The 19318-nt window shown below is 42.1% G+C and overlaps 1 protein-coding gene across 1 annotated transcript in view; it reads right to left on the minus strand.

Annotated features, from left to right (window-relative positions):
- LOC137375960 (folliculin-interacting protein 1-like) overlaps positions 1-19318 on the minus strand; it is a 132620-nt gene that overhangs the window by 31033 nt on the left and 82269 nt on the right. Inside the window, 6 exon segments of the mRNA XM_068043760.1 lie at positions 1703-1849; positions 3666-3748; positions 6889-7090; positions 8096-8231; positions 9750-9821; positions 15585-15674. Of these exon segments, the coding sequence (XP_067899861.1) occupies positions 1703-1849; positions 3666-3748; positions 6889-7090; positions 8096-8231; positions 9750-9821; positions 15585-15674 (730 nt within the window).

Here is a 19318-nt window from a genome sequence, read left to right on the forward strand (position 1 = left end):
TATTTCCTAATAAATAATAAAAGGGTGTTAGAAGGAAGAGTGGGGCTGAATAAGGACCAAAAAGGCAATTTATACATGGGGGCAGAGGGCATGGCTAAGGTACTAAATGAGTACTTTGCATCTGTCTTCACCAAGGAAGATGATGCTGCCAGTCAATGCAAGAGGAGGTAGGTGACAGTAAACAGAGTAGTGGTGAACAGTTGTTTTTTTGAACTGAAGGAAGATATATAGTGGGGTTTCCCAGAGGTCGGTACTAGGATCACTGCTTTTCTTGATTATATAAATAAATAAATGACCTAGACTTGGGTGTGCAGTACACAATTTTAAAAATTGCACATGACACAAAACTTGGAAGTATTATGAACTGTGAAGAGGATAGTGATAAACTTCAAGTGGACATGGACGGGCTGGTGGAATGGGAATGTGGAAAATGAAATTTAATGCAGCAACGTGAGAAGTGATTCATTTTGGTAGGAAAAATGAAGAGAGGTAAGGATACAATTCTAATGGGGATGCAGGAGCAGAAGAACCTGGGGACATATGTAAACAAATCATTGAAGGTGGCAAGGCAGGTTGAGAAAGTGGTTAATAAGGCATATGGGATCCTAGGCTTTATAAATATCGGCATGGAGTATAAAAACAAGGAAGTTATAGTGAACCTTTACAAAACACTGGCTCGGCCTCAACTGGAGCACTGTGTCCACTCTGGGCACCACATTTTAGGAAGGATGTGAAAGCATTAGAGAGGATGCAGAAATGATTTACGAGAATGGTTCCAGGGTGAAGGAATGTCAGTTATGAAGATAGATCGGAGAAGCTGGGGCTGTTCTCCTTAGAGAAGTTTGAGAGGAGATTTGACAGAGGTGTTCAAAATCATGAGGGGTCTGCTCAGAATATAGATAGGGAGAAGCTGTTCCCACCGGCTGAAGGGTTGAGAACCAGGACACTGATTTAAGGTGAATGGCAAAAAAACCCAAAGGCGACACGAGGAAAAACATATTTACGCAGCAAGCAGTTACCATCTGGAAACCACTGCCTCCGAACATAGTGGAGGCAGAATCAATCGTGGCTTTAAAAAAAAAAGAATTGGATAATTATCTGAAGAGAAAAGATTTGCAGGGCTACCGGGGAAGTGAGACTAGCTGAGTTGCTCTTGCAGAGAGCCAGCACGTACATAACGGGTGAGTCATATCCACCATTGCCATAACATGCAGAATTCCTCAATTCCACAAAGCTGTAGGGAGAAGGTGTCAAGCTTAGGACCAAGTTTTCTCCTTCCCCCGAAAATGCTGCAGGAGCAGGCATAAAAATGTCAGTCACTCTTGTGCATCTTTTACCAGCTTAATTTTGCAGCAGTAATTGTGGGTACTGAGGAGCAGGTAACCTGAGCAGTAGATATTTCGTCATGCAGGAGAACCAAATGGAAGTTGGGACGCAAAATGCCAAGAGCAAGAGAGAATGCGACGGTAAAAACATTTAAGAAAAAAATTGAAACCAATAATCCATCAACTGCTTCACATCTTTTCTGCAAACGCTACACATAATAATTCTGAAATAAACAGAAAATGCTGGAGATACTCAGCACATCAGCCAGCAACTGTGGAGAGAGAAACAGAGTTAACATTTCAGGTCAATGAGCTTTCAGCAGAACACAATTACTCTTCTCCTTTCCAACTTATGAAAACTCATCTCAATACTCAACTGGTTCTTTGATGTTTGTTCCATCAGTAAAGCAAATTCTCTCATAAACTGTTGGCAAAGCAGGTTTTTTTCAGGCATTCCAGACATCATGGTCAACCATACAGGCTCTGCAATCCTTGGCATTGTGTAAAGATTATATATTGCAGTCCTAATTTGGGAAAGGGGGCAGGGGTAGCGAGAGGAAAAAAAGTTCAAGTTTTTGGGATCTGAGCACATCAATTTTTCTTCAGAAAATACAGAAATTGTACAAACGGAACAATATATATTACTTTTGTTCATATAGTGAACACGAGGAAAGACAAAAGGAAAATCTGCCTCTTCACACCCCTGAATTCACTTAGCGTGAGCTGTTCCTACATAATATCTAATATTACCCAAGCATAAAACACATCTGAAGCATTTGTTGTGCTTAGAAAGTTGATTATATTTCATAGCGAGCAACATACAACCTTCTATTCTTACAGTTCCTGGCTTAAACTGCAACTGATATATGTTCGCCTGTCAGTTATCAAATTCCACTGGCATTGGGCCAGCAGACATGTGACCTGTAGAGTGGAATGCTGGATCTCAAGCATTTTAAGTCCTCATCCAAAATGCCTCAGTGGGAAAAGAAAAGTAGTCTGCTGCAATTCTCTTAAGGGGTTTCAAAATGAAAATCATGTAATAAATATTCCCCGTTGACAAACATAACAGCAATACAGGAAGTGAAAGGATCGTCCACTTAACCATAAGACTGTTTGCTATGGTAGCTTGCCCAAATGCCACAGCTCAGTGTCTGAACAAACACTCATATTAATTTTTTAATGCAGCTCATACAGAATTCACAGAAATGCTTCCAGTTATACCACTCGTTGGCAGTTGTAAAGAACTACAGCAATTCATTGCTGACAATGCTATTTATAGGCAAAGTAACAGCAGACAAATGGGACCTCAGCAGGCTGTGATACTGGTTAGGTAATCTCTGACTCAAGGACAAAACCCTGAACTGTCAACCAAAAAATGTCCGTCTTTAGTTAGTTGCATAAATTTGTAGCCATTATTCAACCTTGATTTAGGTTTTATGCCAGAATTTTGAAAACAACTGCTTATAGTTTGCATTTACTTTGTGATTGAACTCATCAGTAACATCACCCCATCCTATGAAATTAGCTGTCCTCAACTGAAGAGAAATTGTATTATAGATATACAGTACAAAAAGACATACCTCAGCCCAGGCTACTCCTGACACTACAAAATGGCATGAGCAAAATCCTGAGAGTAGCTCTCCTGCTGAATATCTTGGGTGACAAATTGTGTGCAACCCAGGGTATGGTTGAAAGAGCAGAGTGTGCGATGAGCAAGAAGGAAAATTATTAAATAAACAAATATGGATTTTTTATAGCTTAGAAATTTAAGGGAAAAGCAACATTGTGTTTGAGCAATACTGGTATCTGATTCAGTTTACCAACATTTATTGATAAACCATCAGAATTCATCACCATGGCTTTCACAATTTACAACCTGGATTTTATCCATATGAGGACTTTTCTTGGTTATACTATTTTGATTAAATAAACAAAATACCTGGCGTGGACTATTAAGCCCACACTATAACATTCATAGGCAGGCTGTTTCACCACTGCTGTGATTGCTTTGGCCACACACTAAAACAAATCAATGACCTGGTGAATAACCATGACGTGCCATACCAATATTGCCATATTGTCATTAGATGAGAAGAGTAAGCAGATGTGAAATTAAAAAAAAAAATGACAGGAGGACAAGGGTCACAGGAGAAGGCAATCAAGATTCAAATATTAATGCTCTCAGTATAACCAGGCGTTCTACAATGCCGCAACAATCAATTACAATTCGAGCCTGACAATTTGCAATGCTTCCTTAAACATCCAAAAAAAGTTTAAAAAGAAACATTTTTCCAATGTATATAAATTTACGAAAATATATAGATGTATTAAAATAGTCACCTGAATTCATTTAAAGCATCTACAATTCTACTGTAACCAACACGTTGGTTTGTCTCAGAAATTCTATTTCGCAATTTCATAGCCTAAAAAGAACAAGAATACAAACTGTGTTCAGTGTGCTTGTGCCAAAACTTTAAATTCTCGTACAAAATATGCAGGGAAGGTTATGACTTTATATGCAATTGTAAAGTTTTGCAAGGTTCCAGAGAAACCTATTTAACATGGTTTTCATGAGGTTTTCTAAATAGAGTTTCATACTGCTCTTGAAGAAGCTAGAGGCCAGGGGACTACATGCCCAAATCTTGGTGAGTTGCTGCAATACATCTTGTAAATAGTACGGACTGCAGCCACTAAATGTTACGTAACAGTAACTGCATTTCTTTCATCATTGTTGAAGTTTATTAGGATGTTTGCGATATGGTAAAGCACAACATAAATGTAAGTTCTTCCCTTCCTTTAAGCTGAGACACTCAACTTCTCTTGCTCAAACATTTCAGCAATGTGTTGGATGCCATTATGATGAGCTGGGAATATGTTCCAGCCATTTTTGTGAATAACTGTGGTGGTCTTTTTGGTAGATAATGGGCTGCATTTTACCACGCACACACGGGATTTGCTCCGCGGAGCCAGCATGGTCCCCCCCCCCACCCCCTATGACGTGAAGGGGGTGTGTGATCAGTCCCTGGCCAGTGGCGTCAGACGCCACCGCTCAGGTGCCATTTTTAAAAGGCTTTGAGCCCTTACTGACCGTTTAAATTTTGAAAGAAACAGTGAATTTTAAAGCATTAAAAATTAGAAAAATCTTTTCAGCCCCTCTTCCCCCCCCCCTCCACCAATAGCCTTACATATCACTGCTGTCCTCTCCCCCACCAAAACACTGACCTTGAGTATATGACCTCCCCCCACCCCCAAAGTTCAGAAACCTTTACCCCTTCCCATCACCCCCTTGACCAATCAGGCAAGTTTCTTCCCTCCCCCACCCAACCCACACTGAAATACTTACCTCTTCACCCACCCCCCCCCCTCCCCACTAGTGTCGCACATCGGATCTCCGGTCAGAGATTGGAAGGTGCGGGAGTGCCGGCCACTGACTCTAATATTGGAGCAGGATGGCCGGCAGGACGAGGTGAGCAATTCCTTTGTTTACATCTCTTAACATATTTAAATGAATGTTCCGTCGCCGAGCAGCGGGGGGCCATGAGGCCTAGCTGCCGCCGTTAATATGGGGCGGGTCTTCCTGGCGTCGAAGCCCGTGGCGGGTCTCTTCCGGAGGCATTTTCTGAGCCCCCCTGCCATGACCTTCGACGTCGGGGGGCCATTAAAATTCAGCCCAATATCGTATTGTTAGTGGACTTAAAGCATCGAGTTTGCTCGACTCATTTTGAACAATAGCAACTTCAGCCTAGATACAGTCCTTCAGGACTATATTGAGAAGTGGCAAAGGATATTTTAGTCTTCCGCAAACTTAACTTGCATTGGAACTTGCTTGTAGATGGTGCAGTAGATACAAGTACAAGTGGTTCTTCACCACTATTCAGAATTCCTAAGCATGAAATGCAAGAGCTCCCTCTGGCTTGTACAAAAGGTCCAAGATGAAGGCGTGAAATGGATTTGCAGCAAAAAGAAAAAAGTGGGTGCAGAGGAGGGGGGCTTTGGCCTGTACCAAGCTTTTGAGTACCATGGAGAGGTAGTCAACCACATGGCAGGTACAACTCTTAGCCAAAGGCACTTGCACCTGGACAGCTGTTAGAAAAATGTTACCTGGAAGTCACTTGGGGAGCACACTGGGCTTAGTACCTACAGTGACATTGTTGCAGAGAGACAATCAGCTACCACTGGAGTTTCACAACTCCAACAGTGTAACACTTATTCAACAGGATATGGCATCTGTTCAAGCATGGCCCGGAGTACAGTGGCAATGTGTGTACTTTTTATAGTGAGTTGGGTTGCTCACCATGCCACTCTGGAGTAGTTTCGAATACTTGCTGTTCCCTCAGCGTGGGTTCAAACCCATACATGAGAGTTTTCTAATGAGTGACCAGTGACAATTTTCCTGTAGAAAAGTGGGGTGGGAAATTTGGGTCTTTTTGGAGTCACGTTGGCTCGGAGTTGACATGCCTGAAGGCAATTAGAAATTTGCTCCATAATTAACAATTTGATACCCGAGCCAGGAGATCCACTGTCCAAGGCATTCTTGATACACTAGCCAACCTGGCGCATGGAACAGGGCGAGGCAAACCTGTCACGGAGGGCTAGGATTCATCCCACTTTACCCCAGATAACCCTGCAAGCCAATTATCTATTTGGTTGGACGGTCCTACCTAATCAAGCAGCAGGAATCTTTCCATGCTCTGTTCCAATAGCAAGTACAATTTTAGCTGGTTAAATTTCTGCAATATCCCTGTGTGCGCATTTCAAAATCCTCAAGGCCTCAGGTCTGCCAACCCAGACCCAAATTGTCAAGACATGAGTGGTGGGTTTCTCAGCTGGGAACAAGTACACTTCTGCATGGAATAAACAGAACTTTATCTTGCAGATTTATCAGTAGCTGACAATGGTGATAAATCTCTGTATGGTAACAGCTGGCTGGCTAAAATAATTATTAAATCCAAGAATGGGGTGGGGAAGAATCTGAATTAGCAAAACCCATATTGGAGTGGAGTAGGCAAGTATATGTCTGACAGAAAGAGCTGAATCCAGGCTGTTTCAGGCAGATATTAGTTGCTTCTCGCTCCAAATGGGAGTGATAGTCAATCTGACTGCTCATCTGCATTGGCTAGTAGACAGTTCCAGAGTCAGACTGGCTGAGGCGTTACTTTATACCCCAGTTGAGAGGAATCAGGCAACGCGAAATAAAACAGATCTAGAAGACGGGAACAGTGCAAATAGTAATTTATAACCCTCCCTTCCCAACCACAACACCCTCATCTCACTGGGCATTTAAAAAAAAACTTGATGGAACCACAAAAGGAAATTATTTGCACTAGAGCGCAGATACAACCAAGTTCAAAACAAAACCATGTTACACACGTTTTACACGGGGAAATATTTTCTAATAACATACACAGGTTTTCTTAGTCACAGATGTACATGTCAAAAAAATTCTCTGCACATCAGCTATATGGAGGCAACATAACCAGTAAGTGGCTCTCAGTCAGCAAATGACTCAGACAAAACCATATGGCATTACTTCTCGATTAGCAGAAGGAGGAAGTGTGAGTACCTGCTCAATAGCAAACTTCAGTCTGTTCACATGACTCTCAAAGAGAGGAAAATGAGCAAAGAAAAACTCGTGAAACTTGTTATTCTCTTCCTCATCCTGTGACAGTGAAAATATAATGCCAATAGCAATCTTCTTTTTTCGAACAATGGAGGGATTGGAACTACAGCTTTCATCAGACATATTAAAGCTCTCCTCTACGGACCTGAAAGACCAGAAAGACCACCATGACATCACAGCTAATAGATGCATTTAATATAGTATACAGAGTAAAGCTTTAATGAATAATAGTAACTTAAGTTGAAACATGGACACACAAAAGAACTTGGTTTAGTAAAATCTTAGCAGCAAAAAGCAGTAAAAGTGCTTTAAGACAGCTGCCAGCACTGGCATACAGCAGGAGTACTATTCCAGTTTAAGTTTTAGATTTTCTGTCTTGGGGCATCACTAGAGGATGAGATCTTCCTTTCCTTGGTGTGCAGGGAGGTATAGGAAAATGCAGATGATGCATAAGCAGAGCCCATAACACCTGGCTTCAGAACTACAAATCAGCAGCTTCGTGGGTGGTCAGCTGCCTTGATCAGGGATGGTGTGTAGTATGTGACTCACTGCAATCAAAATAAACCTCTGACATGCAGAACTGATCAACAGTGCAATCCAACATACTGTTTAATACATGAAAATACCAAGTCCATGATTTTCCAGTTTTGCAGAATTTATCAAAGGAAAGACCACAGCTGGCAGGAACAGAAGTACTAAATCTTGGCCTATATTTAAAACTCAAAGTTAAACAGGAAAAATAACAAAGACAACTGTCAGAGCAAGGACAAGAACTTAAGGTCTCCAATTTTTAAATTACTTTGCAGAAACTTGCCACCATTCTTCCTCTGATAGATGCAAGAGCAGGACTATTTGCATGTCAGGGTGTTGTCACAAAAGTCATTTTATGATCTGTGTATGCTAAGATTCAAATTGGCAGAGCCACACCTGTCAGTTGTACTCCCCAACTTCTTTCCTCCCATTCCCCCCCACCCACCAATGAAGCAAGTGCAGTGGATACAGCGAAGTGCTCGTCAGGCAGGGAACAAGAGAAGCTCTTCATGGGGTGAAAATATATTAGTTCAATTGGAGACAATTGGGTGTGATGTGGTGGTGGAGAGGGCAAGACACACAAATTCCTTTTATTTTGTTTGAACAATTCCAGACTTACCACCTGGGAAAAACTCCATTTTCAAGACTAGTATTCTGACTGCGGCGCCAACGACGATGATAGCTGCTCGCACAACTACTTGGAAGCGAGGAACTTGGTGAAGGGAAGGGAGTGATAAGCAGGCTGCTCAAGGAAGCTGTAGACATTATCAAAAAAAGAGATGTGTGATTTGGCTGACAATAGCCAAAATAATTTCATTAAGTCAGCTTTGGTCTTAGTTTGTACATTTTGATACAACACACAAAATATCAGCATTCGCTTTTACAGTTAATCCAAAAACATATTCCATTACCATCTTAAAAAAACAGTATGATGCTCGTTTCAAAATGAGAAAAATTGTACTTTGTAATATCAATGCTGGACAATTGCAAAGAAAACACCAGCAAATTGAGGACAGTCACGTTGTCCTCCATGGCCTGAAAGGCCGAGTTGTAATTTTACATACAAACATATGAATTAGGAGCAGGAGTAGGCCACTCGGCCCCTGCAGCCTGCTCCAGGCTGATCTGATTGTAACCTCAACTCCACATTCCCACCTACCCCCAATAACCTTTCACCCCCTTGCTTATCAAGAATCTATCTACCTCTGCCTTAAAAATATTTAAAGACTCTGCTTCCACTGCCTTTTGAGGAAGAGAATTCCAAAGACTCACAACCCTCAAAGAAAAAGTTTCTCATCTGTCTTAAATGGACGAGCCCTTATTTTTAAACAGCGACCCCAAGTTCTAGATTCTCCCAAAAGAGGAAACATCCTTTGGACATCCACCTTATCAAAACCCCTCAGGATCTTATATGTTTCAATCAAGTCACCTCTTTCTCTTCTAAACTCCAGCAGATACAAGCCTAGCCTGTCCAACCTTTTGCATAGCAATTTTGTCAGCTTATTAGGACTTTTCTTAACAGATTCTGGACAACACATGGCAGGAAGGCTTCATTTTACAGTCTCACAAATAATGAATGAATGTGAAGCAAAGGCAAGCCACTTGTCCTCTCTGATAGCCAGTTCACTGTAGCACTGACAGATGCCCAAGAGTAGTTTTTCTTGGCCAGAGGTGGTTATGTGCCTAAGGAAATGAGAAGTGTCAAAACCTAATTCTAAGGTTTAGTAAGAAGTCAGCTAGGAAATATCAAACTATAGAAAAATAAACTCATCCAGACAGGCATACATTTGTAGCCTGGTTATTATTCAAAGCAATACAAAAAGAGAATTTGTGCAGAAGTAAAAAAAAACAGATAACATTTGTGTCAAATTCTTTAGGACTTAAAAATCTTCTGCATTTTACAGGATGTAATTTAAATTAATTTTCGCTAGATTATAAATAGTTACGGCCAAATTAGAGGCACAGTTTATCCATGTCAGAAAGCGAAGGGAGAGATGTCTGGAACTTGTGTGCTCAACAGGAAGCACTGCACTCATGGTTCAACAACTAACATGCTGTTGCTCCAAGAGTATTTATTAGGAATTTATTTTTGCCTAAGTAAGTCACTGTATTTGAAAATTAATTGCATCAAGTGCTTTGAAATATTTCAATGTAATGTGGAGCTTTATAAATGCACTTATGTAAAATATTTAAGGGCTTTCCTCAGGTGACAACCATAAAAACCCAACACCAAATATATGATTCAAGTAACTAGTAACACATTCACTTCTCACCAGATCGTGTTATTCCACTGTCTCTATCTTCATTGATTCCTCTACTGGGCATGTCCATTGGGGTGCTGTGAACTATAAATGTTGAGAGAGAGTGAGAATTTGTTCTCCAAACTGTGACATGTTAACCAGATCATGATGCAAATATAATATAAATTTGGAGAACAGGCAAGCCATTAATTGTCATATGGTGCAGAGCAACATACATGCTAGAATCACTACAGAGCGTGAGCATGCAATTTATCAGCGAACAATAACAATGGAATTTCCAACATTACTAAATACCCACCACCGCAATCAAGACAGAGTTGAAATAAATCAAGATCAGTTATTGTGATGTTTTGAGATAATGGAGTTGATGGTTTAAATTGATTCAGTAATGATATTTTGCCAACTCTAAGGTTGAAATGTGACCTTCTCTGCTAGATTCTCCATTTAATTAGCATATAGTCTCCTAAAGCAGAAAACAGTTCTGAATGACCAGTCTTCTGCCAATTAAATAATTGCAAAAAAAACCGAACTTGTCTTTTCTGCTCATTAGTTTAAGGCAAGAAACTTCTTGGTTTCCCTTCTACAACCCCATGCCACTAAATCATGACTGGCTAACTAACTTGTGGCTAGGACAGTGAGTCAGTAATCAGTTCCCAGGCCCCTGCTATTCTGCAACCAACCACTATGAGGTATCACCCAACTCTTCAGTTCTTAAAAAGGGCCAATTTTGCATTCCCCAATTGAAGCTTCACTGGAGCCAGTGTGTTGGGAGGAGGAACTGGACCTGAATACATTGAGCTGAACAAATGGAAAGCTGGCTTACCTATGTGCTTTGCATCATTTTCTGGTGCACAGGGAGTGTCAACTTATTGGGTTCACAGGAAGTACAGTAAGGTAACAACTCTTAAAAGGGCTGCTGCTTTCAATTGAAGGTGAGCATAATTTCCAAACTGTTTTTTTGATTTTTACTGCACTGCAAAGTGTCACACAGATACACCAATTTGCATTAAATGTCCTTTAGATCCTATGCAAGATGTTTCACAACAAAAAAATTTGAATAGTGGGCAGAGAAAAGGCACCTTCTTTTCATGGTGACAATACAATGGATGGAGGTGTTTGCAATAATCAATGCAATCTCCTGTTCAAATAGGATATTGGGCAAATATGGAAGAGACAAGCTATCAGGCATCAAGAGGAGTCCCAAAGTAAGACTATTCAACCTTGAAAGACTATTAGTATTGGTCGATAGCATGAATGCCATGAACAGTTCAATCAATCTGTTACACCATCTGCAAAAGTGCTCTACAAAGCATGGACACAATCTTTTAGCTATTTTACCTGTGTTTCCATGTCTACTAACAAAGCCATATTTGCATAACAGCACAATGACACACAATATTGACTCTGTAATAAGACAACATTGTTTTCCTCTTCTCATACACCTTTCCCTTTTAGGGGAGGCGATTACATTTAATTTCATCTTACTCCAAATAGCAGCAATTAGAAGAATAAGCAGGCATGATACTTGAGATAGAATAGTTGTGAATGGGAGGTGTGGTATTTATTGTGCTACAACATTGGGCTGATTGAGAAGAATCTAGCACAATAATCTTCTGGGTTAGGATATGCCTTCATCGATTTGTTCCTCTTGTCTTCTTATTCTTGCTGGCAATAGTGGGCCTGGGCCACCTTTTTCCCCTGTTGGTTGGTAATTCCTCTTTATATTGCAAAGATGTGCAACATGCAGCAAAGAGCGATTATTTTGTAGACTCCTGCTGGGGTGTACATAATCGGTTCAAAGCAACAGAATCACTGTCTCAGCACACCTATAGTATATTCAATGGCAATTCTGGTTGGGGCATAAGCACAAGATTTCAGCTGGCATTCTTGGGTCATCAAGCAGGGCTCAAGACAGTGGCTCTGCAGTCCTAGAAGCTACCCACCTATTCTCCTTACTCATTTAAAATAACATTGTCAAGGGGCACTTTCACTGATAAATGCAGCATGGGTGTTTCCAGAATTGGAGAAATCAACTTGCATAAGATTCCTATGATCATACAGCACCTGGATTCCTTTTGCTACAGGGAAAGGGATGGAGTGTTAGTGCTCACAAACAAGGTCTGTACTGTTTGCTTTATGCAGCTGACTGGTGACACGCACCAGATCATTCAATGACAGCTTGGAAGGATCTGGTGGCATAAAACTTTGAGACAGTGGTGGCTCTAACAGCCACAGACAGGAACAGCCACCCTTATGATAAAAGTTGTGGGCATGTCACTTGGCCCAGAAAGGACTGTCTGAATCTATACTTCTGGGTCCACCAATGGCATGGGGAGAAGAGAAAAGGAGAAATTGTCCCAAAATAAAAATGCTCCTGCTTTTAAAAAAAAATTCCGTCAAGAACTTGCTTCTCCAAATTGTCAGAGTTCCACTGGAATCTTCATAATGGATTCCTTGTTGAGCAGTCTGTTGGAAACAAGAATGCTGTAGAAAAATAATGGGATATACAAGTCTTGCAATACAAAAAGAGCCAAGCATATACAGCAACAGGGATCTTTGGCTTTTTCACTGTATCAATGCATTAATCTGACACTTGTAAATTGCCAAGCTCAGTTGCTGCTTTGAGCCATCAGATTTACTACTTAAATTGCTATATCCACACAACACACTGAAATGCTGAGGACTGGTGGCAAGATTGTATCACAAATCACTCACTACACTGTAAACACAGCTATGGCAAATTTTTTTTTAAAAAAGGAGCTACCAGCCACGTTAAAGGAGATTGAAAACAAATTTGTAATTAAGTAGATGTCCTTCAAAGGTGCTTTTCCATCCAAGCTAAATGTATGCAAGGATGAAAAAGAAAATAACAATTTTCTTGCATTGGGGCATCAAATAAATCTTGTTTTAAGTGCTTCTAGTGTAGGAGAAACAATGTTTTACATCCCGACATGTCAAAGGAAGATGGTGGTTAGAGATCAAATGCTCACCAACGAGATTAGGGTGGGTGAGGAATAAAAGATTCAATATCAAAGAGCAAGTTATCCTGAATATCCTAAAGGGAAACTCCAAAAACTGTTGGCAAATCATGTGAACAGGATGCTAGTATGACCAGCAACAGAATAGAGATATAAAAGAGAAGTCAAAGAACAAATTGAATAATTTTGGAAAGATAATTTCCATCTAGTTATATTTTGTAATTGTGTATTTAAATACTTGTATTGCAAATCAACATGAAATTGAACTGTAGTTTTTCAGGCTAAAATATCTCGTGTTCAAGAGCCCCATTATTTCAACAGAATTTCTTAAAACCCAGCCACAGGAAGTGTACCCCAACACCTGCTAATTATCCTGGCAACCTAAAGTTTCATTGGAAACAGTCACACTGTACAACCTATCATTCTGGGCAAGATCAAAGCAGTTCTATTGGTGGAAAGAGTACTGTGCATTGCAGAGCTGATATCCATGGTAATAAAGGAAAAGTAAAAGATGCTATTAGGCTTTAAAAGTAGCAAATTTTCTCATCAGTAACACTTCAATTTTCTAATAGCAGTAATAGGAACAGCCTGCTTGTGAATTTGGTGCTTTCCTTTTCCAGCAGCTGGAGAAAACTATGCACTTGTGCTTGGAAAAAGGACTGCAGCAATGCACGCTAACTGCTGAATCTGCTACCCTGTACTTTTCCTCTTAGTAGCAATTTTTCATCAAACTTTCTTCCCTTCAAGGTATCGATTCCTGATGGCATATTGTTCCATGGGGAGCTTTTTCAAGTGGTATTTCTTCATGAGTGAACTTAAGACAACGTGCACTGGCATTTGTTCAACCGTGAAGGACAACTAGCTAAATGTAACTTTACCTCATCGGCCATCTATACAGTGTTTTATAAGCAGAAATCACGAGACATCAGCCCAACCATACTCAAATAGTCTCAAAGAGATGCCTTGGAACTTGTAACCCATCTTAGATAACGACGTCAATTGTCACAAGGCTATACCATGACTAAGCTCCAATCTCCCATTGACTATGGTTATGCTCTTCTCTCATTTAAAAGACTAGAATCCTACTCGCAGCAGATGGCATGAATTGGTCAGTGGATTACAATTTCAGCCTTTTTGCTTGACAGCTTATCCTGAAAAACCTTGAAGTCAAAAACACATTGGGTCAAGGCTTACTATTTAAGATGCTGGTCTGCCATTACTCTACAGTTGTTTGGAGAAGCACCTGCCTCAAGCAAAAAAAGCATGCAAACTTGGGTGCTACTAACAATCAACAACGTTCAAAAATTCAACCAGTCACCTTGAAGCAATCTCAAAGTGTTTTGACATTTGAGATCTGGAAAGTGAGGGTTTTCAAATTGGTTTAATTCTTGAATAATATTTAACATTCAAGTCCGTATCATTTTCTGAAAACTTAATTTGGGAGAGAAAGAATAACCAGTACATGCAGTTATTTGCTGTAGGTATCTTAAATTATTTATGAGTCGTGTTCCATGCCTGTGGAAATGAGGTTCACACAAAGTCCATCAAATCACAAGCCAATGAAGGATGGATTTCTGTGGTCTCTAGTGGTGCCGCATTAGACTGCCAAACACCAGAACATCACAAACTTGAAATCTCAGTCTCATGTCAATCAGCATTCGTACTTTGCCAGTTATCAGCTGCTTCACAAGATGGATTGAGATAGGAATAGTCACTCAACAGCCATGTTCAAGACAAAGATACAGTGATAAACAGCAAGAAAACTAATGAGGCCACCCTATCCTACCAAATCTCAGGTTGTATCAACTAAATGACACCAAACTGGAGGTATAGCTAACACTGAGAAAGAATGCAACATAATGCAAGACGACATTAGAAAACTTGCAGAATAGGCAGTTATGCTGCAAATGAAGTGATGCATTCTGGTAGAAAAAATAATCATCATTTACACCTTTGAAAATAAGCAACTGAATGGGGCAGAAGAGCAAGGAATCTAGGAATACAGGTGAACAAATTAAAAGCACCATCACAGGTCAGCAAAACAATTAAAAATAAAGCCATGGGATTTATTTCCAGGGTATAGAACTTAAAAACAGTGAAGATATGTTAAATTATAGAGGACCCTGGTCAGGTACAGTCTCCGTACTATAATCACTGGAGAAAGTGGGGGAAAAAAATGACAAGGATGGTACCAGAACTGAGAGATTACAGCTATCGGAAAGATCAAACAGGTTGGGGAGATTTCCTTTCGAAAAGACTTAAAGCAGGCCAGATAGAGGTCTGTATAATTGTGAATGGGTTAGATAGGTAGACATGGAATGAATGTTTCCATTTGTGGGAGAATCCAAAACTTGGGCTGCAAATACAAGATATTTACAAATAAATTCAACAGGCAAATAATGAGACATTTCTTCAGCAAGTGGTCAGAATGTAGAATGCGCTATCAAAGGAAGAGGTTGGGGCAATACAGCTCTCATGCTTCCAAAAGAAAACTAGATAAGCGTAAAGGGGGGGGGGGGGGGGGGAGAGAATGGGGGGAGTGGGTGGGGAATGGGGGGAGAAAATGAGAAACAAAAAGGGGAGGGGAGACAGAGGCGGCCAGTGGGGTGGGGAGAGGGAGGCGCGCGCGCACACATATTTTTCTTTTCTACAGTCAATGCAGTCCCATGCCATCTGAGGAGTTATTAACATATGATCTACTAACATCAACTTTTAGAAATAATGACCAACTGCCCTTTTTGGAATTTTGGCCAAATATTTTAATGTTGTCAATTTACGGAAAGTAAGAACCTCATTTCCACAGCTACAAATTCATGCTCAGCTAATACACACTGACACAGAGTCCAGAACCCAGAGACACTATGCAAACCTGCAAAGAAAGAAGCGCTCCGGATCAGGCGGAGCGGTGCTGGTTCAGAAACACCTGGTGCCCGCCTAGGGCTGCAAAGCTGTGAGAAACCTATGGAGCAAAATTGTAACAAAAATAGAAAAAGAAAAACACAAGACAGAAGAATGGGATTAGTAAAGCCATCATACATAAAGGTTAGAACACCACATCGAGTCCCTTTTGAAACCAAAAGCAAAGGTAGTTAAAAAATAAGCACAACAGAATTATTTCTGGGTCAAAAGGTATTTTTACACATACTCTCTCTCTCTTCTTTCCCTTCCCTCCAAATTACTGGTTTGTATAATGGAAACCCCACATGCCTACTGGAGATATTGATTTCACCGTAAGGCACTTTGCCTGAGACTTTTTACTTGACATTATTACAAATAACTTTTAAAAAGCGGAACAGACCAGCTAAAGATGGACACGCAAAATTTGCATGTGAGAAGCCAAAAACCAGGTGGGAACAGAGGTGATTACCCAGTCTAGACAGAGCGATGTGGGTGCTCTCTGATTCAATTACCTAGAATGATTTTGTCGATGTTGATCGTCAAAAGCCAACAACACCCATTGACTTTAAAAGAGCCAACGCCCCCCCCCCCACACCCAAGTATGTATGAACAGCCTTGAATTTCAAAGATCCTTCCAGAAGGTGCTGTTTCAAACAGAGGTGGTCACATGACTCAGAGTTTGTGAATTGTGCCTCAGTAAGCATACAGTAACTGAACTCCAAGGAAGAAACATCTCTCTCTCTCCCTCTTCAGTAAAGTCCCAGAGAAGCCTCAGCTGCAGCTAAACCTCAAATCTACAGATCCTCACAGTCAGCAACAAAGACGACGGATAAAGCCTCTCTTCGGCCTTCCGGAACCAGTGAAGCAAGGCTGACTTGTGCACATGGCCCAGCGAGGACTTCAAGACTTTAACTTCAATTAAAGACACTGAGGGCTGGATTTTATGTTGGGTGGACGAAAGCTGGCCGCCAACATAAAAGTCGGTGGCGAACTTGCTTCCACCTAGCCTGGGGATCCGTCCCACATTTTACAGGGTCCCAGGATTTAATTGTTTCGAGGCGGAACTTCTATCCGCTTGAGTGAAGAAGTCCTGCCTCATTGAGCTGCCGGCAGCTCTTAGCGGTGGCACTGCTGGGACTGTAGCCCAGCCGAGGACATGGAGCCAGGAGTCCAGCTAAGTTTGGGTTGCTTCGCTGGGGGTAATTGCTCAGGCCCCGATTGGTGAGGCAAGGGTGGTCATTTGGGGAGGGGAGGGGGCGGGGTCGGGGTAGGGGGCGTCTTGGGGGTGGTTGGTGAAATGGGGGCGGCCCTCTATCGGGCATCCTGTGCCCGATTGTCAGGGCCCACCCCCGGGGCATGGAGAGGCCACCAGTGTTTCCCAGGCGGCCTTTCCTGGATCCAGGATGGCCCACTTGCCATGCGTAAAATCTGCGTGGAGGCGGGTGAAGGCCTTTAAGTGGCTGTTAATTGGCAACTTAAGGGTACTGATTGGCCTGGGGCGGGCAGCCCGTTTTTCGTCCCCAACCCCCCGCCCTACGTAAAGCGGGACGGAGGCAGATGCTGGTCAGGAAGGCCGCCTGGAGCCTCCCGCTCCATTTTACACCACCCCCCAAACCGGCTCATAGGGGTGGCGTAAAATTCCGCCTGAGACTCCGTACTTAAATTCCATTTATTACAGACTTTACTTCAACCTCCCAATTCTGTTCTCCCCTCTGTAATCTATATAAAACGGCGTGCAGATTGCAAGCCGAATGTGGAGATTCGAGTTTGGTGAGTGGCGAATTCGGTGAAGAGGGGAGCAGGTGCTCCATTTTTCTACTTTTTCTTCTACTTTTTTAACCATCGAGTGTTTGGTTCTTGCTTCTGTGCAGTTGAAAGAGCTGGTAGCTGAGCACCTGGTAAGCTATTCTACTTGTAATAAATAGTCTGTAAAATTACGATATGGCAGGGCAGCTCTGCTGAGTGGAATGTACAGCCTGTGGTACGTGGGAAATCATGGACGCACCATGTGTCCTAGACAAACACACCTGGAGGAAGTGTCACTGGTTGCAGAAGCTTGGGCTCTGGGTTTTGGAACTCGAGCCGTGGCTGGAGTTACTGCTGTGCAGCCGCCAGGCGGAGGACTACGTGGATAGCACGTTTAGGGAGGTGGTCACACCGCAGGTTAGGAGCATGCAGGCAGATAGGGAATGGGTGATCGCCAGGCAGTCTAAGAGAACTAGACAGGTAGTGCAGGAGTCCTGATGTGATCTCACTCGCTAATCGGCTTTCCATTTTGGATAATGATGAGGGCGATGGTTCCTCAGAGGAGTGCAGTAACAGCCAAATTTGTAGCACTACAGGTGGCTCAGCTGCACAGGAGAGGCGGAAGAGGAGTGGAAGAGCAGTAATGATCGGGGTTTCGTTAATTAGGGGAACAGACAGGCATTTCTGCTGCAGTAAACGTGACTCCAGGATGGTGTGCTGTCTCCCTGCTGCCAGGGTCAAGGATGTCATGGAGCAGCTGCAGGACACTCTTCTCGGGGAGGGGGAACAGCCCGAAGTCATGGTCCACATTGGTAACAATGACATAGCTAAGAAGGGGGATGAGGTCCTGAAAGCAGATTTTAGGGAGCTAGGATGGAGATTAAAAAGCAGGACCTCAAAAGCAGTAGCCTCAGGATTACTCCCAGTCCCACATGCAAGTGAGCATAGGAATAGGAGAATTGAGTGATTGAACATGTGGCTGGAGAACTGGTGTAGGAGGGAGGGCATCAGATTTCTGAGACATTGGGACCAGTTCTGGGGTAGGTGGGACCTGTACAAGATGGACAGGTTGCAACTTAGCAGGACTGGGGCAAATATCCTCGCAGGGAAATTTGCTAGTGCTGTTGGGGAGGGTTTAAACTAAATTGTCAGGGGGGTGGGAAGCTGAGAGGGAGCTCAGGTTGGAGGGAAGCAAAACTAGTAACTTGTCAGGGGTGTGGGAACCAGGAGCAAGTATCAGAGAGGAATACCAAGGTGCACAGAATACTGGGGAAGATAGATAGCACGAGAGTAGGGAATAGTAAGTTGTTAGGTGGGGTCAGAGTAAGGGAGAAAGTAATAAAGTCTATATCAGGGTTAATGTGCATGTATGTGAATGCACTGAGTGTGATTAATAAGACTGGTGAGTTACTGGCACAGAGTGCCATGTGGAAATATGATGTTGTGGCTATAAGAGACTTCGCTCAAAGAAGGACAAGACTGAGTGTTAAATATTCCTGGATACAAGGTGTCCAGGAAAGGTAGGAAAGGGAAAATGTGGGAGGTGTGGCAGTACTGATTAAGGACAGCATTGCAGTGCTGGAGAAAAAGGATGTCTCAGAGGGGTCGAGGACAGAATCAGTTTGGCCAGAGCTAAGGAACAAAAAAGGTGCAGTTACATTGCTCGGTATTGGCTATAGGACACCAACTAATGGGAAGGACGCGGAGGAACAAATTTGCAAGGAAATTAGAGGTGAAAAAATTATAGGGTAGTTATAATGGGAGGTTTTAATTATCCAAACATAGACTGGGATAATAGTGGTGTAAAGGGCAGTGAGGGGCAAGAGTTCCTAGAGTGTGTTCAGGAAAATTTTCTGCAACAGTATGTTGCTAATCCAACGAGCAAGGAGGCACTGCTAGACCTGGTTCTTGGAATGAGGTGGGCCAAGTGGATCAAGTACCAGTAGGACAGCATTTAGG

Source organism: Heterodontus francisci, chromosome 12, assembly GCF_036365525.1.
Source record: "Heterodontus francisci isolate sHetFra1 chromosome 12, sHetFra1.hap1, whole genome shotgun sequence".
NCBI lineage: Eukaryota > Metazoa > Chordata > Chondrichthyes > Heterodontiformes > Heterodontidae > Heterodontus > Heterodontus francisci.